This window comes from Mugil cephalus, chromosome 21, assembly GCF_022458985.1.
Source record: "Mugil cephalus isolate CIBA_MC_2020 chromosome 21, CIBA_Mcephalus_1.1, whole genome shotgun sequence".
Lineage (NCBI taxonomy): Eukaryota > Metazoa > Chordata > Actinopteri > Mugiliformes > Mugilidae > Mugil > Mugil cephalus.
In genome coordinates, this window is record NC_061790.1 from 159,178 (window position 1) to 183,952 (window position 24,775).

The 24,775-nt window shown below is 46.5% G+C and overlaps 2 protein-coding genes across 4 annotated transcripts; one reads left to right on the forward strand and one right to left on the reverse strand.

Annotated features, from left to right (window-relative positions):
* The first annotated feature begins 7,956 nt into the window (after positions 1–7,956).
* On the forward strand, positions 7,957–15,103 carry LOC124999320 (creatine kinase B-type-like). 2 transcript variants are annotated; one of them, XM_047574171.1, is made up of 8 exons: positions 7,957–8,051; positions 9,004–9,217; positions 10,498–10,652; positions 10,758–10,890; positions 11,171–11,342; positions 11,762–11,885; positions 12,058–12,247; positions 14,741–15,103. In XM_047574171.1, exons 2-8 carry the CDS (start codon positions 9,025–9,027, stop codon positions 14,917–14,919), a joined length of 1,146 nt encoding a protein of 381 aa, XP_047430127.1. In that variant the 5' UTR covers positions 7,957–8,051; positions 9,004–9,024; the 3' UTR covers positions 14,920–15,103. The 2 variants fall into 2 exon arrangements, with proteins under 2 accessions (XP_047430127.1, XP_047430126.1); XM_047574170.1 differs by having other exon boundaries at positions 10,498–10,890.
* LOC124999319 (tumor necrosis factor alpha-induced protein 2-like) lies at positions 14,932–24,493 on the reverse strand. 2 transcript variants are annotated; one of them, XM_047574168.1, is made up of 13 exons: positions 24,365–24,493; positions 24,033–24,140; positions 20,855–21,291; positions 20,576–20,787; positions 19,806–19,920; positions 19,614–19,736; positions 19,446–19,540; positions 19,250–19,342; positions 18,985–19,105; positions 18,776–18,901; positions 18,562–18,711; positions 18,201–18,325; positions 14,932–16,073 (listed from the first exon to the last, which is right to left on the reverse strand). In XM_047574168.1, the coding sequence occupies exons 1-13, from the start codon at positions 24,465–24,467 to the stop codon at positions 15,872–15,874; spliced, it is 2,010 nt and encodes a 669-aa protein (XP_047430124.1). In that variant the 5' UTR covers positions 24,468–24,493; the 3' UTR covers positions 14,932–15,871. The 2 variants fall into 2 exon arrangements, with proteins under 2 accessions (XP_047430124.1, XP_047430125.1); XM_047574169.1 differs by having other exon boundaries at positions 24,033–24,137; positions 24,365–24,467.
* Positions 24,494–24,775: the final 282 nt, after the last annotated feature.

The window sequence follows — 24,775 nt, forward strand, 5'->3', positions numbered from 1 at the left end:
AATCAGAAACATGTATCTCTATAGAGCAGAAACATGTAAATCTATAGAGCAGAAACATGTAACCCTGTATGTCAGAAATGTGTAACTCAATAGATCAGAAATATGTAACTCTACAGATCAGAAACATGTAACCCTGTATGTAAGAAATGTGTAACTCAATAGATCAGGAACATGTAACTCTACAGATCAGAAACATGTAACTCTACAGATCAGAAACATGTAACTCTACAGATCAGAAACATGTATCTCTATAGAGCAGAAACGTGTAACTCTATAAATCAGAAACATGTAACTCTATAGATCAGAAACATGTAACTCTACAGATCAGAAATGTGTTAGTATAGATCAGAAACATATAACTCTATATGTCAGAAATGGGTAACTATAGAACAGAAACATGTAACTATATAGATCAGAAACATGTAACTCTATAAATCAGAAACATGTAACTCTATAGATCAGAAACATGTAACTCTACAGATCAGAAATGTGTTAGTATAGATCAGAAACATATAACTCTATATGTCAGAAATGGGTAACTATAGAACAGAAACATGTAACTATATAGATCAGAAACATGTAACTCTATAAATCAGAAACATGTAACTCTACAGATCAGAAACCTATAACCATAGATCACAAACATTTAACTCTATAGATCATAAACATGTAACTCTATTGATCAGAAACATGTAACTCTACAGATCAGAAACATGTAACCCTGTATGTCAGAAATGTGTAACTCAATAGATCAGAAACATGTAACTCTACAGATCACAAACATGTAACTCTACAGATCAGAAACAAGTAACTCTATAAATCAGAAACATGTATCTCTATAGAGCAGAAACATGTAACTCTATAAATCAGAAACATGTAACTCTATAGATCAGAAACAAATAACTCTATATGTCAGAAATGTGTATCTATAGAACAGAAACATGTAACTCTACAGACCAGAAACATGTAACTCTACAGATCACAAACATGTATCTCTATAGGTCAGAAACATGTAACTCTACAGATCACAAACATGTATCTCTATAGATCACAAACATGTATCTCTATAGGTCAGAAATGTGTAACTCAATAAATCACAAAACATGTAACTCTATAAATCAGAATCATGTAACTCTACAGATCAGAAACATGTAACTCTACAGATCAGAAACGTGTAACTCTACAGATCAGAAACATGTAACCCTATAGATCAGAAACATGTATCTCTATAGAGCAGAAACATGTAACTCTATAAATCAGAAACATATAACTCTACAGATCAGAAACATGTAACTCAATAGATCAGAAACATGTAACTCTATAGATCAGAAACATATAACTCTATATGTCAGAAATGTGTAACTCTATAGAACAGAAACATGTAACTCCATAGATCAGAAACATGCAACTCTACAGATGAGAAACATGTTACTCTATAGATCAGAAACATGTAACTCTATAGATCAAAAACATGTAACTCTATAGATCAGAAATGTGTAACTCTATAGGTCAGAAACATGTAACTATAGATCAGAATCATGTAACTCTACAGATCAGAAACAAGTAACTCTACAGATCAGAAACATGTAACTATATAAATCAGAAACATGTATCTCTATAGAGCAGAAACGTGTAACTCTATAAATCAGAAACATGTAACTCTATAGATCAGAAACATGTAACTCTACAGATCAGAAATGTGTAAGTATAGATCACAAACATTTAACTCTATAGATCAGAAACATGTAACTCTATTGATCAGAAACATGTAACTCTATTGATCAGACACATGTACCTCTACAGATCAGAAACATGTAACCCTGTATGTCAGAAATGTGTAACTCAATAGATCAGAAACATGTAACTCAATAGATCAGAAACATGTAACTCTACAGATCACAAACATGTAACTCTACAGATCAGAAACAAGTAACTCTATAAATCAGAAACATGTATCTCTATAGAGCAGAAACATGTAACTCTATAAATCAGAAACATGTAACTCTATAGATCAGAAACATGTAACTCTACAGATCAGAAATGTGTAAGTATAGATCAGAAACATATAACTCTATATGTCAGAAATGTGTATCTATAGAACAGAAACATGTAACTCTACAGACCAGAAACATGTAACTCTACAGATCACAAACATGTATCTCTATAGGTCAGAAACATATATCTCTATAGGTCAGAAATGTGTAACTCAATAAATCACAAAACACGTAACTCTATAAATCAGAATCATGTATCTCTATAGAGCAGAAACATGTAACTCTATAGATCACAAACATGTAACTCCATAGATCAGAAACATGCAACTCTACAGATGAGAAACATGTTACTCTATAGATCAGAAACATGTAACTGTATAGATCAAAAACATGTAACTCTATAGATCAGAAATGTGTAACTCTATAGATCAGAAACATGTAACTCTACAGATCAGAAACATGTAACTCTACAGATCAGAAATGTGTAACTATAGATCAGAAACATGTAACTGTATAGATCAAAAACATGTAACTCTATAGATCAGAAATGTGTAACTCTATAGATCAGAAACATGTAACTCTACAGATCAGAAACATGTAACTCTACAGATCAGAAATGTGTAACTATAGATCAGAAACATGTAACTCTATATGTCAGAAATGTGTAACTAGAGCAGAAACATGTAACTATATAGATCAGAAATGTGTAACTCTAAATCAGGAATATGTAACTCTACAGATCAGAAACCTATAACCATAGATCAGAAACATGTAACTCTATAGATCACAAACATGTAACTCTACAGATCAGAAACATGTAACTATAGATCAGAAACATGTAACTCTACAAATCAGAAACATGTAACTCCTTCTCTAGTACTGTCTAACACCCATAACTCCACAAACTCCATAGATGTGCTGTCTGCTCCCAGATTTTTTAAATGGAAAAATAACAATAGAGGACTTATTCATAGGAACCTTATCCAAATCAACACAAATTCACTAGTACAACAGAGCAATAAGAAAATTAAATGTGGTCTTTTGAATGTCAGGTCTCTCTCATCTAAATCTCTTTTAGTGACCGATCTGATAACTGATCATCAGATTGATCTATTTAGTTTGACTGAAACGTGGCTGCAGGATGATGAGTATGTCAGTTTAAATGAGTCCAGGCCACCCAGTCATAGTAACTATCACATTCCTGGAGGCTCAGGCCGAGGAGGAGGAGTGGCAGCAATCTTCCACTCTGATTTATGTATTAATCCTAGACCTAAGAAAAGCTTTAATTCGTTTGAAAGCCTCACTCTTAGTCTTGCTCAGCCAGACTGGAAAACACAAAAACCAGTTCTCTTTGTTGTGGTGTATCACCCACCTGCTCCTTACTCTGAATTTTTAGCTGAATTCTCTGAGTTTCTCTGTGATTTAGTGCTTAGAACAGATGAAGTCATTATAGTAGGTGACTTTAACATCCATGTTGATGTTGGCAGTGACAGTCTTAGCTCTTCATTTATGTCATTATTAGACTCAATTGGCTTTTCTCAGAATGTAAATGGTTCAACTCACTATTTCAATCACACCTTAGATCTTGTACTAGCTTATGGCCTAGAAACTAAAGGTCTAACCGTATATTCTCACAACCCTCTATTGTCCGATCATTTCCTTGTAACATTTGAATTTACTATAAGTAATTACACAGAAATTGGAAAAACATTTCGTTATGGTAGACACTTATCTGATGATGCTGTAACTAGATATAAGGAATTAATACCTTCAGTATTTACTGGAAGGAGGGCAGCTCCATGGTATAATTCACAGTGGAACAGTTCAAAGCTGGAAAGAATTTGTCATTCCACTAGTTCTGAAGAAGCTCACATAGCCTGGAAAGATAGTTTAACAACTTATAAAAAAACTCTCCATAAGATTAGGACAGCACATTATTCTTCATTAATAGAAGAAAACAAGAACAACCCCAGATTTCTTTTCAGCTGTAGCCAGGCTGACAAAGAGTCACAGCTCTGTTGAGCATCTATTCCTTCAGCTCTCAGCAGTAATGACTTCATGAGCTTCTTCTCTGATAAAATTGTTGGCATTAGAGATAAAATTCATAGCATCCTTCCATCTGTCAAAGATGTAAGTACAGTGGCATTAGAAACCTCTGTAGGACCGAGTCAGTATTTGAATTCTTTCTCTCTAATTGATCTTCCTGAGCTCACTTCAGTTATTACAGCATCTAAACCATCAACTTGTCTTCTAGACCTCATCCCGACTAAGTTGCTCAAGGAGGTTTTTCCATTAAGAAGTGTAATAATAATAATCCTAATTCATCTCAATTCAAGTGCATTTAACTTACTGTAAGCTCTATAATAGTGACACTGTTCTAGATTTAAGACAACCAATTTCATTAAAATCAGTTCAGAATTCAGAGTTATGACATAAAAATAAAATAAAATAGTCAACACCGTTGCGTCATCAAGTTTGTCCCTGCTGTTAGCGGTTTCAGCTAGCAAGTTAGCTTAAGTAGCGTTAGCTCGTGCTCGGCTGCAACAGTGTACACAACAAATACACATTGAAACATGGATAATATTTCAAACGTATGTGACTAAAAAAACGAGATATTCGATACAACTTAACCTGCAATGAAATACGAATTCAAAACGTCTCGGACGAGGCAGCTTTATTACGTACCTGTAACGTTCCCTCCAGAGAGCCGTACTGCTGTTCTTTTTCTTTGTGTTCGCTACTGCGCATGTCCAACTCTCAACCGACACGATAAAAAGTGAGGCGTCTCACTTCTTAAGAAAACAAGTGAATGCATTATGTTCACTTAGATTCTGAATGAAACACAGTGTTTTTCAGAGATGGAAACAGCCATGCAGTGTGTCATCTCTCATTTCCGTTTAATCTTTAATGAGGGTAAAACCACTGCTGAACCATAGACTGCTACCATTTCCAAAACAGGGATTTATGGCAGAAATTAATTTGATGTAACTGAACATTAAAAAATCCTGGATTTGTGTGTTTGAGTTTTATTTTGATTGAAGGAATACTTCAACATTCTGGGAATCCCTAGTCTTGTGATCACCATGAGTCAAACAGCAGAGGCTCCAGAAAGTCACTATCTGATGAGTTTTTATCAAAATCCGTTGAAACGTATGGCTTTTCTATAAACAAGATAATTTTCTTAAATCAAGTCTAATTCCTGAAACAAAATCTTTTATCTTTTGCAAATAACACAGCATCTTAAAAAACTCTTCAAATGTCAAAAAGGCTTGTTTCATATGACATATGACTCAAAACAAGATGTTTTCAAGACTTTTTCACTTAATAAGATATTCAAGATGTATTGTCTTAAAACCAATATCTTGCTGAAATGGTTCTTGTTAGGCAGTTGTGTCTTATAATAAGTGTAATGACATATTTTGACTAGAAATGAGACAAATGTACTTAGTAACATTTAGATTTTTTGTAGTGTAGTGGTTTTAAACACACAGATGGAGTGAATCATTTGCTACCAAATGGGGGGGGGGGGGGGGCATGGTCTGGTGCACCTGGCCAGCAGGGGTCCTGCTTTCAGATTACAGTTCACTCTGAGATAGCTGTTTGGAACAAAGGACCTGGTTCAGTGTCAGTGGTCCACGGCTGCAGGAATCTGGGTTTTAATGGGTCAAGGAGGCCTTCTGAGCGCCCCCTCCTGGGCAGGAGCAGCAGAGAGGAGGCCTTCAGCACAGCATGTTAGAGTTCACTGGGCCTGGTCTACAGGAGACAGCAGGTCTGGTAGCTGGTCTGGGGTGGAGATCCCCCCCTCATCATTTGCCCCGGTTCAGACCAACGGTGGGAGGTGGAGAAGGAGGCCAAGGGCAAATCTCTGTGTGCTCTCATGGTGAGATGAAGCTGCAGCACCAGACCCAGGTACCTTGGAGGGCTGGTTCTGAGTGAGGAGGTCCAGTCTCTATAAACCTCCTCTCTCTGAGGGGGAGCCTCCAGTGGAGACTCTAGCTGTGAATGTGTTTATATTCATCCTGAACTCTGCTGTCCCAAACACCCGTCCCTTCTGTGATTCAGTAGAAACGTTTTTCACTGCTTTACAGAGCGTCCTCCTATCATCCCTCTCTTCTCCATGTCTGTTTGTTTTGTCTGTTTTTTCAGGAAAGCATGTGAAGTTTTCTCTCTGAAGATTGGTTTGAAACTTGGTTTCAAGTATAAAACAGCTCACAAGGACAAAGGTCAGTTGGTGAACTTCATTGTGGGCCAATCAAAGATGGATGTGTATGAGAGCAGGAAGAGGAAGGTAGAGGACAGTGTGGACTGTGATGTTGTTCTGTTGCTGAGCAGAATGATAAAAACCAGGATCTTGATTGACTTTAATTATTACAGAGAAATGCACATGGACTTATGGTGGTGTTTTGAACTCCATCCAGGAGAATGAACTTCTGTTCTCAGATCAACTGGCCTGGTCAATTTATTGCAGATTCTATTTATTTTTCTGTTGTGAATTGACGTGATAGAATAGGCTTAATAAAGTTGTGTTGAAAAATCTAATCTCTCTGTCTCTGTCTGTGTCCTTCCGGCAGTCATGTCCTCCAGTAGCTGGTTGCCTGGTAACCATTCTAGGAGACAGTGAATGTAGCCAACAGGCTTTGTTCAAACACAGAGAACTTTATTTAACATGCAGCATCCAATCACAGGAGGAGGAGGCTGAGGAGGCCTGTGATTGGCTGCTAGCTGAGGAGGCCTGTGATTGGCTGCTGACTGGAGTAGGGTGAGCTCACGTGGAGGCTGTTAGCTGACAGGGAGGTACAACAGTCAGCAGATTGTCTCCTCCTCCTCCTCCCCCCCCTCCTCCTCCCTGTCCTTGCCCTCTCTCTCTGTGTTCAGCCATGAATAAATGATGGAGGGTGGGGGAGGGGTGAAGGACCTGGTCCTCCATCTTTGTTTTTAAGCAGGGTTAACCATAACCCTAGCCCTAACCCTCAGACTGGACGTTATCATGGTGACGGACATCATGGCGCCTCATATGCTAATTAGTTGTATCTGAAGGGGGCGGGGCCTTTATTAATCCTTCAAGGAAATTGTACACACACACACACACACACACACACACACGGATCAGTCCACTGTCTTCCTGCTCTAACACTATGCAGTGTTTTACACAAGCTCATTGGTTCACACACACATAAACCTCAGTCTCCTCAGGGACTAGAGTCGACCTCTAGAGTAGCCTCAGTCTTCTTAGACCAGTTTATTGTCGATATGTACCCCAAGGTTCTTATAGTCCTCAACAATGTCCACACGGCCCCTCTATGTATGTCTTCACCAAAGGAACCAGGACCAGGACCAGGACCAGGACCAGGACCGGTCAGAAACATCCTGCTGTCAGAGATATGCTGATGGGTGTCGTCCAGAGTCCCGGAGGACTGCAGTCCTGGACCTTTAGAGTCCAGGGGGACTCTGGTCCGTTAGAGTCCAGGAGGACTAATATACTGAGGACTGAACACGTGAAGTGTTAGCTCTGGTCTAATCCACCTCTGTAATCCAGATTATTTCAGGTGAGATGAACCTCACACCTGAACCCATCGGAGGCCAGAAACATTTATGTGGTACAGCTGAGCTCTCAGCTGGTCAACAAACCTTCAATCAGCTGGTCTACAAACCTTCAATCAGCTGACCAATAAACTTTGTGTTGGCTCTACAACTGTCTCCAAATGTCCCGCAGTCCTGGTCCTGGTCTTGTCCCTGGCCCAGAGGCACTGTGGCAGGACTTGGACCAGAGGCTGAGAGTCAGGTCACGTGTGCGTGGCTCAGTCCAATCGGATGAATGGACTGTAAATAGAAACCAATCAGGAGCGAGAGGGCGGGTGTAAAATGCTGAGTGCCGGAGAGGGGGCGGGGCGGGGGTGGGGAAACAAAAGGGGGAGGGGGTATAAACTGCTGAGTGCCAATGGGGGGGGGGGCAAGAGGGGAAGGGGGGGGGGGGGGGTATAAAAGGCTGAGCGCAGCTTTAATCCGCAGCAGCAGAATCGGATCCTTCAGAACTCATCAACGCAGACGGAACCGCAGGTAAGACAATCTGATGAGGACAGACGACAGGGACAGAGAACACAAGGGACAGGGACAGAGAGGACAAGGCACAGAGACAGGGAGGACAAGAGACAGAGACAGAGAGGACAAGAGACTCGATGAAGAACAAAGGAGGACAGAGACAGGTTTATAGTTGACTGCAGCATCTCTGCAGGATCTGTCTCTGGTCCATCGACCTTGTCTCTCTCTGGTCCATCGACCTGGTCCCCGCCCCCTTGTCTCTGTCCTTGTCTCCATCCTCCTGTCTCTGTCCATCGTGCTTGTCTCTGTCCCCTTGACTCAGGTGTTACGCAGCGCTGATTTGCTGCAGTCTCCAGATTCGTCCTTAAAAATAATTCCACCTTAAATCCGCTGAGGCGTCAATAATCTGCTCAGACAAAGCTGCGTCTTTCTGCAGAATCCCTCACATCATCTCTACAGTCACACCGGCTCGGCTCGGCTCGGCTCGGTCCGGTCCGATCTCAGCTGGAGAGGCTGAAGGTGACCGGGGCGTCGAGACGTGCCGCAGCCGAGGAGTGAGGGGTTAATCTCGGCCTGCTGCTGCGTCACTGCTCGGCCTCCCGCTGCACAGCGGGTGGTCCCAGTTTAAATTCACTGAGCCGAGCCGAGCCGAGCCGAGCCGAAGCGGTCCGAACCGAGTCGAACCGAACCGAGCCGAGCCAGGCCCAGAGAGTTTAGTGAATCAGAAGCAGGTTCTGTTCAGAGCCTGTGACCTAGAAACTGGAGGGGGTCCATTTAGAATGAGAAAACCTTCATTATTAATTCAGGTCAGTTCCGCTAAATATCCTCAACATAAGAGAGGAGCCAGAAAACCGGGTCAGGACAAAAACAAGAACAAAGATTAGAACAACACGATGTCCATTACACGAGTCACACTTTAATGGTCTGTTCTGTCTCTGGACCTGAACCTGTCCCCGGCCCGTCCCCTCAGGTCAGTTGTCCCAGCGTCACCATGCCGTTCGGAAACACCCACAACAAGCTGAAGATGAACTACTCCGCGGAGCAGGAGTACCCGGACCTCAGCAAGCACAACAACCACATGGCCAAGGTCCTGACCCCGGACATGTACGCCGCCCTGAGGGACAAGGAGACGCCCAGTGGCTTCACCCTGGACGACGTCATCCAGACCGGCGTCGACAACCCGGGTAAGCCTGGTCCGTCCACCCCCAGCCAGAACCTGGCTGAGGGTCCGGTCTGTAGCCTCACCACTAGATGTCCCCACACCCCGGTACCAGCACTGTCCAGGTAAGTCCACCAGCCACGTAGCTCCACCCCCAACCAGAGCCGGCTCAGTCTGGGCCCTGGTCCAGTCCCACCACTAGGTGGCACCACATCCTGGTACCTGTTTGACCAAAGCCCCCCCACACACAGACACACACGCCTGAGGTGTCTTGTTTGTCTCTTGTCCTCAGAGACGTTGTGTCCTTGATGATAAACTCTTTAATGGGATGAATTTGTCGGATTAGGTTAATTCCTGCCACACGTTGTTTACTTTCTGACTCCACTAATCCTCCCTGTCCTCCTGTCCTCCTGTCCTCCTGTCCTCATGTCCTCCTGCCCTACCTGTCCACCTGTCCTCCTGTCCTCCTGTCCACCTGTCCTCCCTGTCCTCCTGTCCACCTGTCCTCCTGTCCTCTCCACCTGTCCTCCTGTCCACCTGTCCTCTTCACCTGTCCTCCTGTCCACATGTTCTCCATGTCCACCTTTCCTCCTGTCCTCCCTGTCCTCCTGTCCACCTGTCCTCCTGCCCTCCCTGTCCTCCTGTCCACCTGTCCTCCCTGTCCTCCTGTCCACCTGTCCACCTGCTCTCCTGTCCACCTGTCCTCCCTGTCCACCTGTCCTCCTGTCCTCTCCAACTGTCCTCCTGTCCACCTGTCCTCTCCACCTGTGCTCCTGTCCACATGTCCTCCATGTCCACCTTTCCTCCTGTCCTCCCTGTCCACCTGTCCACCTGTCCTCCCTGTCCACCTGTCCTCCTGTCCTCTCCACCTGTCCTCCTGTCCTCCCTGTCCACCTGTCCACCTGTCCTCCTGTCCACCTGTCCTCCCTGTCCTCCTGTCCACCTGTCCACCTGCTCTCCTGTCCACCTGTCCTCCCTGTCCACCTGTCCTCCTGTCCTCTCCACCTGTCCTCCTGTCCACCTGTCCTCTCCACCTGTCCTCCCTGTCCACCTGTCCTCCTGTCCACATGTCCTCCATGTCCACCTTTCCTCCTGTCCTCCCTGTCCTCCTGTCCACCTGTCCTCCCTGTCCTCTCCACCTGTCCACCTGTCCTCCTGTCCACCTGTCCTCTCCTCCTGTCCACCTCGTCCACCTGTCAACCTGTCCTCCTGTCCACCTTGTCCTCCTGTCCTCCCTGTCCTCCTGTCCTCCTGTCCACCTCATCCACCTCGTCCACCTGTCCACCTGTCCCCCCGTCCCTGCAGGACACCCCTTCATCATGACGGTGGGCTGCGTGGCTGGAGACGAGGAGACGTATGAGGTCTTCAGAGACCTGTTGGACCCAGTGATCGAGGACCGTCATGGAGGATACAAACCATCGGACAAACACAAGACCGACCTGAACCACGAGAACCTGCAGGTAGACCCAGCCAGACCTGGTTCTGGGTCAGACCCATGTCCAGTGTCATTTCACAACATAATATGCTCCCCCTGTCCCCCCCCCCGTCCTCTGTCTGTCCATCAGGGAGGGGACGACCTGGACCCTAACTATGTCCTGAGTTCCAGGGTCCGGACTGGACGCAGCATCCGTGGTTTCTGTCTTCCTCCGCACTGCAGCCGCGGGGAACGCCGCGCCATCGAGGACCTGTCCATCCAGAGTATGTCTGTCCTTCCACATGTCCCCTCTGTAGACAGAGAGTCAGGTTCCGGTGGTTTCACCAGGAACTAGTCCAGTCAGGTTCAGGTTCCGGTGGTTTCAGTTCCTATTTAAACCTCTTTAAAGTCCCTCCAGGCTCTAGACCTGAAGACGGGTTCGGGTTCTTCTCTCAAACACTTTTAAACGCGTCTTTGGACACAGACCGTGATGTTAAGGACTGAGAACCTCCTGGTCCTGAACCAGACTAGAACCCCTGACCTGTGACCCCTGACCCTGTACAGGCCTGGACTCCCTGGACGGAGACCTGAAGGGGAAGTACTACGCCCTGAAGAACATGACGGATGAGGAGCAGCAGCAGCTGATCGATGACCACTTCCTGTTCGATAAACCCGTGTCTCCTCTGCTGCTGGCGTCCGGTATGGCCCGGGACTGGCCCGACGGCCGCGGCATCTGGTGGGTACCAGGGTCTGGATCTGGTCTGTGTGGATCTGGTCTGTGTGGATCACTTAGTTATGTCCATTGATAAACATATAAGGTAATTATATATAATTACTTTATATAAGGTAATTATATATTAAGTAACAGGAGCGAGGGAGCGGGTGAAATCCAGCAGACGTGACGTGGGACAGAAGAAGTTAGATTTGTTGTGAGGGTGGAATCACCGTGTTGCAGATGAACTGTGGAGCTAAAGCTCATCACATTAGAAACATTAGGACACTTGTTCTTCTTCATGGCTCCTAATAAACCAGTTAAGAGGGGGACCTTGTAGACCACATTAGACCCTGGTTAGACCTGAGAACGGTCCTGGATCTTCTCTGATTGGTTCAATGAAAGAGTGAAGAGTGTTAATAACCAAACCGAACCTGACGCAGGCACAACGACAACAAGACGTTCCTGGTGTGGGTGAACGAGGAGGACCACCTGAGGGTCATCTCCATGCAGAAAGGAGGCAACATGAAGGAGGTGTTTGAACGCTTCTGCACCGGACTCACCAAGGTCAGCACTCACCTGTTCACCTCTGAGCACCACCCTGTCTGTCTTTGACCACGCCCACACCTGTCTATGACCACACCTCCATGGTGTGAGATGACAGAAGTCATTTTCATTGATAAACTAAACCAGATGAGACTGACTAACAAACCTGCTTCTCTCTCTCTTTCTGTGGCAGATCGAGTCCTTGTTCAAGGAGCGAGGCCACGAGTTCATGTGGAACGAACACCTGGGCTACGTCCTCACCTGTCCGTCCAACCTGGGAACAGGACTGAGGGCTGGCGTCCACGTCAAACTGCCCCTCCTCAGCAAGCACGACAAGTTTGGAGACGTCCTGAAGAGGCTGAGGCTGCAGAAGAGAGGCACAGGTAGACAGACAGACAGACAGACAGACAGGTAGACAGACAGACGGACAGACAGACAGGTAGACAGACAGACAGACAGACAGACAGACAGACAGACAGACAGACGACACAGACAGACAGGTGAACAGACAGAAAGACAGACAGACAGGTAGACAGACGGAAGGACAGACAGACAGACAGACAGACAGGTAGACAGACGGAAGGACAGACAGACAGGTAGACAGACAGACAGACAGACGACACAGACAGACAGACAGACAGACAGGTAGACAGACGGAAGGACAGACAGACAGGTAGACAGACAGACAGACAGACGACACAGACAGACAGGTGGACAGACAGACAGACAGACAGGTAGACAGACAGGCAGACAATACAGACAGACAGGTGGACAGACAGGTGGACAGACGGACAGACAGACAGACAGGTAGACAGACATGTAGATAGACAGACAGACAATACAGACAGACAGGTGGACAGACGGACAGACAGAGAGGTAGACAGACAGACAGGTGGACAGACAGGTGGACAGACAGACAGACAGACAGGTAGACAGACAGACGACACAGACAGACAGGTGGACAGACAGAAAGACAGACAGGTAGACAGACAGACGACACAGACAGACAGGTGGACAGACAGAAAGACAGACAGGTAGACAGACAGACGGACAGACAAACAGACAGACGGACAGAAAGACAGACGGACAGGTAGACAGACGATACAGACAGACAGGTGGAAAGACAGAAGACAGACAGACAGAAAGACAGACAGGTAGACAGACAGAAGACACAGACAGGTAGACAGACAGACGACACAGACAGACAGGTGGAAAACAGAAAGACAGACAGACAGAGACAGACAGGACAGACAGACAGACAACAACAGGAACAGACGAACACAGACAGACAGGTGAACACGACAGAAGAGACACAGACAGAGACAGACAGACAGTAACAGACGAAGACAGACAGACAGGTGGACAGACAGATAGAAAGACAGACAGACGGGTAGACAGACAGACGACACAGACAGACAGGTGGACAGACAGGTGGACAGACAGGTAGACAGACAGACGGACAGAAAGACAGACGGACAGGTAGACAGACAGGTGAACAGACAGAAAGACAGACAGAAAGACAGACAGACAGGGAACAGACAGACAGGGAACAGACAGACAGTGGACAGACAGGTGACAGACAGGACATACAGACAAAACAGACAGACGTGAACAGACAGACATGACAGACAGTAGACAGACAGATAGACAGACAGACGATACAGACAGACAGGTGGACAGACAGACAGACAGACAGACAGACAGACAGGTGGACAGACAGACAGACAGACAGGTAGACAGACAGACGACACAGACAGACAGGTGGACAGACAGAAAGACAGACAGGTAGACAGACAGACAGAAAGAAAGACAGACAGACAGGTGGACAGACAGACAGAAAGACAGACAGACGGGTAGACAGACAGACGACACAGACAGACAGGTGGACAGACAGAAAGACAGACAGGTAGACAGACAGACGGACAGACAAACAGACAGACGGACAGACAGACAGACGGACGACACAGACAGACAGGGGGAAAACAGAAAGACAGACAGACAGACAGGTGGACAGACAGACAGACAGACAGGTAGACAGACAGACAGAAAGACAGACAGACAGACAGACAGGTAGACAGACAGACAGGTAGACAGACGGACGACACAGACAGACAGGTGGACAGACAGAAAGACAGACAGACAGACAGGTAGACAGACGGGCAGGTAGACAGACAGATAGGTGGACAGACAGACAGACAGACAGGTGGACAGACAGAAAGACAGACAGACAGGTAGACAGACGGACAGGTAGACAGACATCCAGACAGGTAGACAGACAGACCGGTGGACAGACAGGTAGACAGACGGACAGACAGATAGGAAGACAGGTAGACAGACAGGTACACAGACGAACAGACAGACGAACAGACAGGTAAACAGGTGGACAGACTGACAGACAGAAAGACAGACGGACAGACAGACAGGTGGACAGACAGGTAGACAGACAGACAGGTGGACAGACAGACAGACAGGTAGACAGACAGACGACACAGACAGGTGGACAGACAGGTAGACAGACAGACAGAAAGACAGGTAGACAGACAGGTGGACAGACAGACAGGTGCACACACAGAAACACAGACATGTAGACAGACAGACAGACAGGTAGACAGACAAGTGGACAGACAGACAGATGGATAGACGGACAGACAGGTAGACAGACAGGTGGACAGACAGATAGACAGACGACACAGACAGAAAGACAGACAGGTGGACAGACGACACAGACAGGTAGACAGGTGGACAGACAGAAAGACAGACAGGTAGACAGACAGACAGACAGGTCAACAGACGGAAAGACAGACAAGTGGACAGACAGACAGACAGACAGGTGTTTCTTTTGCCTCAGACTGACCCTGCACATCTCTTTCTGTCAGGGGGCGTGGACACGGCGGCAGTGGGCGGAGTCTTTGACATCTCCAACGCCGACCGTCTGGGCTTCTCAGAGGTGGAGCTGGTTCAGATGGTGGTGGACGGAGTCAACCTGCTGGTGGAAATGGAGAAACGTCTGGAGGCTGGGGACGCCATCGACGACATCATACCTGAACAGAAGTGACCTATCTGTCTGTGACCACGCCCCTCCCCCTCTAGCCCCTCCCCATCACTCCCTGACCCCACAACCCTGTCCTCACTGTAACCAATCAGAAGCTGCTGGACGTTAGACGTCCGTCTTCCAACATGTCCTGTGTCCACCTGGACTCATCTAACACCAACTCTCTAATAAAGTCTCTGTGGCCTAACGCTGCCTCTCACCTGTCTTCCTTCAGGACACACCTGTACACCACTCCTACCAATCACAGCTCTCCCTGGCTGCCAAGGTTACAGCATTAACACTGAGCAGTCTCCACGGTGACCACTGGTCCAGGAAGTGGTCTCCATGGTGACGTTAAACGTTTCCCCATTCTCTCCGTTAGGTTCTTTTACAAACATTGACATTATGAGTCCTTTTATTTTATTATAATGTTATTATTTTATTTTATTATAATGTTATTATACACATGAACCTCACAATTACAGATTGAACCATCTATGGTGTCAGAGACCAGCTGACTCTGAATATTAAACACACAAAGACGCTGACTCATGTTGTTACACTTTATTCACTGACTCATTGAGGACATGAATGGATGAAGCCAGAGAACACAGGTTACAGTGGAGAGCTGCCCCCACCCACCAACCCCCAACATGCACACATGCACCCCCCCGCCCCCAGGCCGGAGGTACAGGGGTTCGTCCTTTCTAACCCTAACAGCTGACAGGAGCTACAGTCATGGACCACTGAGGTCATGTGATGCACTAGTTATTTTATATCTTGTATTATGTTTATATTCTATTTCTAGGATCTTTTATATTGTTGCTACATTGTAGAGGAAACACGTTTCTGCACTGAGCACATAAATGATAAACTCTTTGAATCTCTAATACGCCTTCAACATGGCTGCCAGTTTAACAACACGGCAGATGACTACACACAAACTGAGTCAGCCTGCTAACATGCTAACAACATGCTAAAGCCATTTAGGTTTGCTCAGCGTCATGTGATTGATTTTATTATTCATCCACTTCACTTTGACCTTGGAGAAGAACGCTGGGCTGTGATTGGCTGAGACACAAAGGAGGCGGTTCTCCTTCACGCTGCGCTTGATGCACTGAACGTCAGCAGCTGAGAGGCCGGGTTTCAGATTCAACAACGCCAACACATGAGCAGCACTGAGGAGAGAGGACACAGGACAATCATTCATTCATTCAATCAGTCAATCAGAGATTAAACATGTGACTGATTTGTTTCACCCAGACTGGAGCGTCCAATCAGAGCAGAGTTTTCTTTACCAGCACCTGAGCTCTCCCATGATGACTTCAACTCCTAAACCTGACACCTCTCAGTGTTTTTCCACTCGCCTCAACACACCTGTGACACCTGAAGCCCCAGCCACACCCACATCTCCTACGGCAACCAGGGATCCAGGTCAATGTTTGTTTGAGAGAATCTCAAAGAGACACTGCACGGAGGACCGGCGTGTCTCTGGGAGGACAGGCGTGTCTCTGGGAGGACAGGCATGTCTCTGGGAGGACAGGCATGTCTCTGGGAGTCCAGAGTCCAGAGTGACTTCTACTAAAACTGGCTTAAGAACTGTCCAGCACTGCATTATTAAAAACTGGACGCACAGAGCGGAACCATCACTTAGTAGTTTCTCACCCCTGTCCCTCAATGATCTTACTGACTCCTCCTCAAGACCCATTGATGTTCTGCCCATTTCCATGCTAAAGGAGGTGTTTTGCTCTGTTGGTCCCAGTCTTGTCACCATTCTAAACAAATCCATATCCTCTGCCTCCAAACTGCCATTTGTGTCGAAGGTATTAGAGAAAGTTGTGGCTAGCCAGCTCACTACCTATCTAACAAATAATAACATCCTCAACAAACTTCAATCTGGATTTTCTAAAAAGCACCCCACTGAAACAGCCCTTCTTAGAGTGTCAAACGACCTCCTGATGTGTTCTGTCGTGGTCCTGCTAGACCTCGGTGCAGCATTTCAAAGCCCTGGTCTGGTTTGCCTCCTGCCTGGATGGGAGAAGCTTCTCTGTGGCTGTGGGTCCCTTTAAATCTTACCCCTCACCCTTCCTCTGTGGTGTACTACAGGGTTCTGTACTGGGCCCCTCCTTTTGGCCATTTGTATGTTTTTCTTAGACCTCCTCATCAGTAACTTCAAAGGCATCTCTTACCACTGCTATGCAGATGATGTTCAGCTCTACTTCTTCAATTTGAACAACCTGTAGAAGCTTAATGTCCTTCATTAACCCCCTCATTAATGTTAAGCTTTCGTTGAATGATTTCCTTCAACGAAACTCTGACAGAGCCAACACAGAGCTGCTGATCTTAGGAGCACAGAGCAGTGCCTCCAGAGTTATTTCCCACATGGGTTCTCTCAAAGACAATGTAAGACATCACCTGAGAAACCTGGGCGTAGTTTTTGATCAGCCCATGCACCTGGAGATACATGTCAAGTCCCTCACCTCTACCTGCCCCTTCCACCTTAGAAATATAGCTCCAGTCCATCATATCCCACTCGGAGGTCACTATTCACCTGCTTAAACAAGTCATCCACAGACAGGCTCCACATGGATGACAGTGCTACAGTCAGGCTGCTCACCAGGTCAAACACGTCTTGCCACATCACCTCCATCCTAGTCTCTCTGCAGTGGCTTCAATTCAGGATTCACTTTAAAGTGCTCACTCTTGTCTACGGGGCCCTCCATGGCTGGGCTCCGGTTTACATTGCAGAACTTATTCACCCCTTCTCCTCCAGCCCCTCCCTCGGATCCACAGACCAGCATCTCCCACTGGTTCCCAGGACCGGACTAAAAACTAAAGGGGGGCAGAGCCTGGGAGGTGGTAGCTCCCAGGCTCTGGGCCACCCTCCCCCTGGACCTGACAACTGCCCCCTCAGACCAGTCTTTTAAGTCTAAATTAAAAACTCAACTTTGCAGACAGGCTTTTAGCCTCCTTTCCACCTTTTAAATTGTTATTTGTATTGGCTGTATTGTTGACTGTTGCTTTTTATATTTCACTGCTGCAAAGCACTGCAAAGGGTGCTACATAAATAAAGTTTTTACGTAATTTACTTGTACTTCCAGGAAGAAATGTGGTGGGTTTAAATATCAGTGGTCAGACTCTAACATCATCAATACAAGATCTGGTGTGAATGTTAATCAGCTGATGAATGCACCAGGACTCATTGATAGTCTGGACAGTCTGCTACTCAGGCTGCAGGGTGATGGCCGGTCCTGTGGTCCTGTGGTCCTGTGGTTCTGTGGTTCTGTGGTCCTGTGGTTCTGTACCTGAGGTCGGGGAAGTTCCGGGCCAGATTGACCAACTCCAGCTGAACACTGGCCGGATCCTGGAGCTGGAGGATCTCAGCCAGACTGCAGAGCAACTCACAGAGCCACGACGGCTGGATGCAGCCCTGAGACAGTGTCATGATGATATAATATAATATAATATAATATAATATAATATAATATAATATAATATAATATATACAAAACAAAGAACAACCAGCTAGTACATTTGGAGTTTCGAAGTATTTTAATGAGAGCCCTATGAAAGAAATTCAGAAATAGTTGGTTTTATTTCAGCATTAAAGACAAAACAGCCTCAACGTCTACCTGCAGTCTGAGTGTGTACATATCTGAGCCTCACCTCGTCCAGGAAGAAGGCGTCCATCTTGCGAGCGTCTTCGATCATCCGTTGAGCTCCAGCCAGCTCCTCCTCTCTTCTCTTCATCCTGCTTTTCATCATCTTCTTGACGTACTGCAGCACCACGTCCTGATGGAGGACAGCCAGCAGGTCCTGGACACACAGGATGCTCAGACATAGGAGTGCACACAGGTGAGCAGGTAGGGCAGAGCCTCACCTGCCTGCAGTCTGGCTTCAGGTCAGTCAGGCCGGACAATTGTTGGTTCAGAGAATCCAACAGAGAATCAATGACAGGAAGTGAGCCATCCATCCAGGACGTCGTCCACAGCTGCCGGAGACACATCTGCAACCAGAGGCAGAGACACTCAGAGCTCCACCCACGACAAAGGACAGGTGTGATGGATGTTACAGGTGTTGTCTTTCTACCTTCAGCTGGAGAGGACTTGTCAAACTCCTGTATCCACAGTCCTTCAGGGCAGACAGGGTGCGCAGACAACGACATCTCTGCTCCTCAGTCAGACTTCCTGTTTGATCTGTGATGTAATCCCTAAGGACAGGTGGAGAGGGATTATATGCAGCAGGACCCAGACACTACAACTCCCAGACAAACAGTTTAGCTGATGATCAGCTGACGACCAACCACATGGCCACCAACTGACTGATAAATAGAGACATATGGATCAGGTCTCACCTGAGCTGCTGCTCACAGACCAGCTGAGCTTTGAGGACGGAGTGGCCATTGGGTTGTCCTCTGCTCACCAGCTCCTCCACACACTTCATGTAGCTGAAACACACGCCACAACACACATTAACTCAAATGTTTTGACAACATATTTAGAGACAGTCGACGTCTTCAATTAGCATCTGAAAAGGTGGGCGTGGCCAACCTGCACAGGAAGTTCTCCAGGTGAACTGTGAGCCTCTGAATTCTGCTCTGGTCTTTGATCGTAACGTTAAACTCAGTCAGAAAGTTATTCATCACCTGAAACACAAGTACCACAAACAATCTGTACCCGGTCTCACCTGTACCCGCTCTCCCCTGTACCTGGTCTCACCTGAATGGCGTCTACAGCCAGTGGACTAAAGTAGTAATTGTCGATGAGCTCAGGTGTGCTGCCGCTCAGCCAGGTGTCCTCCTCCTTCTTCAGAGCAGTGTTCAGCCATAGCCTCACTTTGTCCTGGAGGACAGAAATATTGATCAGGTCTGGCAGGAAGTAGGACTAAAGCTCAGGTGACAGCTGGTTTACCTCCTTGTAGCTCAGGTACTGCTCCTCCAGGAGGTTCAGCTGATCCGGCAGCAGCAGAGAACCCAGACAAGCCGTCTTTATGAGTCCATCCAGCTCCTCGTGTCTGAGGATCTCTCTGTCAGAGAGGAGCAACATGATGTGATAAGCTCAATATGTGGAGAATCAATTTACTAAATCTGATAAAATGTTTAATGGATTAATCCATCATCATGATTAATGTGATTAATGAAGCATTTGCAGCAGAACGACTGTGAACGTGTCTCAGTTTGTCCAAGTAGCGTTAGCGTTAGCACCAGCTGATCCGGTAGTGACAGGCAGCAGAACCAACCCATAAAGATGGAAGACGCTAAACAGCACGTTGGTCCTCTCCATGGGACATTTGAGGACAAAGACACCAAGAGGGACCAGTGGAGACACATAAAGTATCATCACACTCTGCAGGAAGGAGTTTTCTTTCCAGCTTCAAACAGCACATGAACCAAGCCAAGCATACGTTAGTCGGGGATTCTGCTAGCACTTGGGCTAACGCGGCTAACAGCTGGAGACAAACCAAGACAAAGACAAGCTGCAAATGCTGCTGCTAATATGTGTCCACTCCTGCAACCACTGCAGATGAGGTCTGATTAATCTGAATTAATCAGATTAAATCTGATTAATGTGAATGAATCCACATCAACCTCAGATTTACCTGATTAAACATGTAATGATTAGACAGTCTTAGTTTAATATTCTCTAATGACGTCAGGTGACCTGAGGAGGGCCAGACTCACTGAGGGTAGCAGTGGTTGACCCAGTACAGGAGGTAGCTGCAGTCGTCTGGTTCCAGTCCTGGAGCAGCAAGCTGGTCCAGTTGGACGGAGAATGTTTGGTGGTAGAGTCCAGCGTAGATGTTGAGGATGTCCATGTGAGGAGGGTAACAGTCCTTCACCGTCTTCGCCACCATCAGCAGATCCTCCTTCACACGCTTCCCCAGCCTGCACACCTGAAACACACCTGGAGACTGTAGACCTGCTCTGATGAATTGTGTCCTACCTCTGGTTCCGTCTCACCTGTCTCTTCACGGTGGAAGACAATATGTCCATCCCACCCGGCTCGTCCTCTGCAGCGTCCATCAGTCTGGACATCACCAGGTTCTGCAGCAGAGCATTGTGACGGCTCAGACTCTTCAGAGGACGCCATGCTGGGACCCGGCCCTCTGGACGCTCCGCCCAACGCCTGTCCTGCGCTTCCTGCTGCATGATGGAGGCTACGGCCCTCCTCAGCACCTCCTGCTGGGTCGGGGAGGAGCTGAAGGTGTTCTCAATGGCCTCCTTTATCTGCAGAGTCAGAGTCTCAACGTCTCTCTGCAGTTCCTCCTCCTCCTCCTCACTTGGAGCATCCTGGCTGAAGAGAAGCTCTTCCCTGAGGATAAGCCTCCTGCAAACCTCCTCCTGCTGCTCCTCCTGCTGCTCCTCCTTCTGCCCCTCCTTCTCCACACAGTCCAGCTCTGAATAAATGATTTATATTTATTAGTAATGAGCCTTTTAACAGACCCCGGCCTTGGAGATGAAAACTAAACTAAACTAAACTAAACTAAACTAAACTAAACTAAACTAGAATCAACTCAGGACGTAACTGAATGTGATTCATCATTAATTAATCAATTATTATTTTATTATTTTATTAATTGATTATTTCTTCATCCTTGTCAGTGACATGGATGGTTCCTGTTAATCAACTGTACAAGGTGTCAGTAAATAGTTCAGCTTTAGCTAATGAAGCTAATGTCCAGCTGTCGTCCTTGGCCCAGTGGTAAAGGACATCCTAAACATGAAATACAATACAAGATATTATCCACGCAGGCTAAAAGAAATCCAACAGCAGTCTACAAATACAATGCAGGTCAAGCAAGGACAGAAGAGGTACATGGAGGTGGCTATCAGAGCCCCCAGTACAGAACCACAATCACATTCTGTACATCACAGTACACGGGCACAAACAGTTTCATACACGACACGCAGCACAGCTCAATACATGCATGACATAAATAGCAGCACATGTAATATCACGCAGCACCATACCATTAACAACACAATCAAATGAAGAAATAACAACTTCAATGGAAAAACAGCAGCTAGGAGCACACTTCATTTAGCACAAATACCAAAACAAGTCCATGATCACTGTGAGCATATGGAACAGTCATGTTTTGAGGTTTTGAGATGAGCAGTGAAGAGCTAATAGTAGCATCCCTAGGTCAAGGTAAATGTAAAAGTTGATTTCTTTCCAAAGTCTGGAACATCCTGGTGGTTCGAAGGACTACAGGCGCTGACCTCCCACATCATGAAGACCCTGGAGAGACTCATCTCGGAGCAACTCCGGCCCGTGGTCAAGCCACATCTGGACCCCCTCCAGTTCGCCTACCAGCCCCAGCTCAGAGTTGAGGATGTCATCATCTTCCTACTCAACCGTGTCTACGCCACCTGGACAAGACGGCGAGTACTGTGAGAGTCATGTTCTCTGACTTCTCCAGCGCTTTCAGCAGCATCCGTCCGGCTCTTGTGGGTTCGAAGATGATGGTGATGCAGGTGGATTCCTCCTGGTGTCGTGGGTTGTTGACTACCTGACTGACACACAGTATGTGCACCTGTAACGCTGTGTGTCAGACAGGCTGGTCAGCAACACTGTGTCCCCCCCAGGGGACTGTCCTCTGTCCCTTTCTCTTCACCCTCTACACCACAGACTCTAACCAGACGTTTTCTGATGACTCTGCAGTGGTTGGATGCATCAGAGGGTGATGAGGTGGAGATGAGGTGGAGCACAGGGCTGGTGTGGACAACGCTGTCACATAGTGTGAGGAGAACCATCTACAGCTCAGTGTGACATAGACAAAGGAGCTGGTGGTGGACCTGAGGAGGACCAAGGTCCATCCAGGGGGTCAATGTGGACATAGTGGAGGATTATAAGTATCTGAGGGTTCACATTGATAATAGACTGAACTGAAAGAAAGAAAGAAAGAAAGAAAGAAAGAAAGAAAGAAAGAAAGAAAGAAAGAAAGAAAGAAAGAAAGAAAGAACACAGACGCCCTGTACAGAAAGAGCCAGAGTCGTCTCTATGTTCTGAGGTGTTTGAGGTCCTTTAACATCTGCAGGACTTTGCTGAGGATGTTGTATGAGTCTGTGGGGGCCAGTGCCAGGAGAACGCTTCACAAGGTGAAAACCATCCTGGACAATGAGTCTAACCCCCTCCATGACGTTCTTTCAGCACCAGACTGATCACACCACGATGCACCACAGAGACACAGGAAATCATTCCTGCCAGTGGACATTAGTCTGTACAACTCCTCACTCTGAGGGTGTAGAACCCATATTATTTATAAACATATTGATACTGATAATGTGCAATAATTCATGTTCACCTCGTCTCTTATACCAGTATCTATTCCCTGTATACTAGGGGACTCTGGTCTTACTATGTGCAATAATGTTTGTAACTATAATCCATATTTATAACTGTACTGACCCTGAGATTGTGCAATATCACATGCATAACTTCATTATTTTCATACACTTGTATATATTTCCTTATATATTTTCACCATGTGCAATATTGTTTTCTCTGTAGAGCAACAACTCGGAACTCAGGTTCACTTCACTTATACTTGTACATATTGTTTTATATATATTTACTATATTGTTTACATTCTCTTACTTATTCTGATTGCTCTTTATTCTAAACACTGGTACTTTGGGTTGGAGCTACTGTAACGAATAGTAATTTCCCCTTGGGATCAATAAAGTAATTCTGATTCTGATTCTGATTTCCATGAACCATGGGTGTCAAACTGAGCTCTGAACCTGAGTCTAAAGTTCTACTTATTTCAGGTCGTAACTGTGCAGCTGAAGCTGAACCACATGGAGGTTCCCTGGGGTCCTAGCATCCTAGGTTCAGAGGTTCTGGTTTTCTAGCTGATGTTCTACAGCAGGGGGGTCCAACTCATTTAGTTTAGGGACCACATTCAGACCAGATTAATCTCAAGAGACCGGACCAGTAACACAACAGAATAATAACCTATAAGTAGGGACAACTCCAGGAGTCATTATTTACAGCTTGTTATTATCCAGGAGAATGCTTACATTGAATAAACTATTAACTTATTTTTCTTAATTAAAATCACTCTAATTGTGGCTCACGTCTGCCAGCTGACACCAGTGTTGCAGAGGTTCTACAGGTTCTGTTAGGTCTGACCTTCATGCTGGTTCTGCTTCTTGTGGGTCCTCCAGATCTTGGCAGGGATCTTCAGTCTGGGCATTCTCTTCCTGCCTCCTCCTCCTTTGTTCTCCTCTGCTCCTCCTGCTGAACATGGATCAATAAGTTGATCAGTAGTTCTGAGAGGAGCTGAACTCCCAGGGCTAAAATTAGTAATTTTCTGAATGGAGTCTGGTCTGGTCAAACCGAACCGAACCGAACTGAACCAGCCAGAACCGAATCGAACCGAAACGAACCGAATCGAATATAGACGATCATAACTGATCATAACCGATCATAACCAAACAGTAAAACTCAGGTTAAACACCTACCGCTCATCTCCGTCTGTTCTCTGACATACGAGCCAGGAGGGGCGGGGCCATCCTGGAGCAGGAGGGGAGGAGGGAGGTGGCTCCTCCCATCCTGCTCCTCCATCTTTTCCTCCTCTACCTCCACTTCCTCATCCCCCCTTTCACCTCCTCTCCCTCTTCTTCTTCCTCCCTTTTCCTCCTCCTCCTGTTCCTCCTCTTCCCCCTCCATCTCTTCCTCCCCTTTTCCTCCTGATGTGACATCTCTTCCTCCCTTTTCCTCCTCCTCCTGTTCCTCCTGCTCCTGTTCCTCCTCTTCCCCCTCCATCTCTTCCTCCCTTTTTCCTCCTCCCTTTTCTCCTCCTGTTCCTCCTCTTCGTCCCCCCCCCCCCCCCCCCCCCCCCCCCCCCCCCCCCCCCCCCCGATCAATCAGTG

Bases quoted from the DNA above. Each gene is read 5' to 3' on its own strand.
- LOC124999320 (XM_047574170.1), top strand. From the start codon at position 9,025: ATGCCGTTCGGAAACACCCACAACAAGCTGAAGATGAACTACTCCGCG. The intron at 9,218-10,497 runs GTAAGCCTGGTC...CCGTCCCTGCAG, and splicing joins GACCGGCGTCGACAACCCGG to GACACCCCTTCATCATGACG. The intron at 11,343-11,761 runs GTGGGTACCAGG...AACCTGACGCAG, and splicing joins CCCGACGGCCGCGGCATCTG to GCACAACGACAACAAGACGT.
- LOC124999319 (XM_047574168.1), bottom strand. From the start codon at position 24,467: ATGGAGGAGCAGGATGGGAGGAGCCACCTCCCTCCTCCCCTCCTGCTC. The intron at 19,921-20,575 runs GTGAGTCTGGCC...CCTCTCTGACAG, and splicing joins GTCAACCACTGCTACCCTCA to AGAGATCCTCAGACACGAGG. The intron at 19,541-19,613 runs GTGAGACCAGGT...CTTGTGTTTCAG, and splicing joins TGGCTGTAGACGCCATTCAG to GTGATGAATAACTTTCTGAC.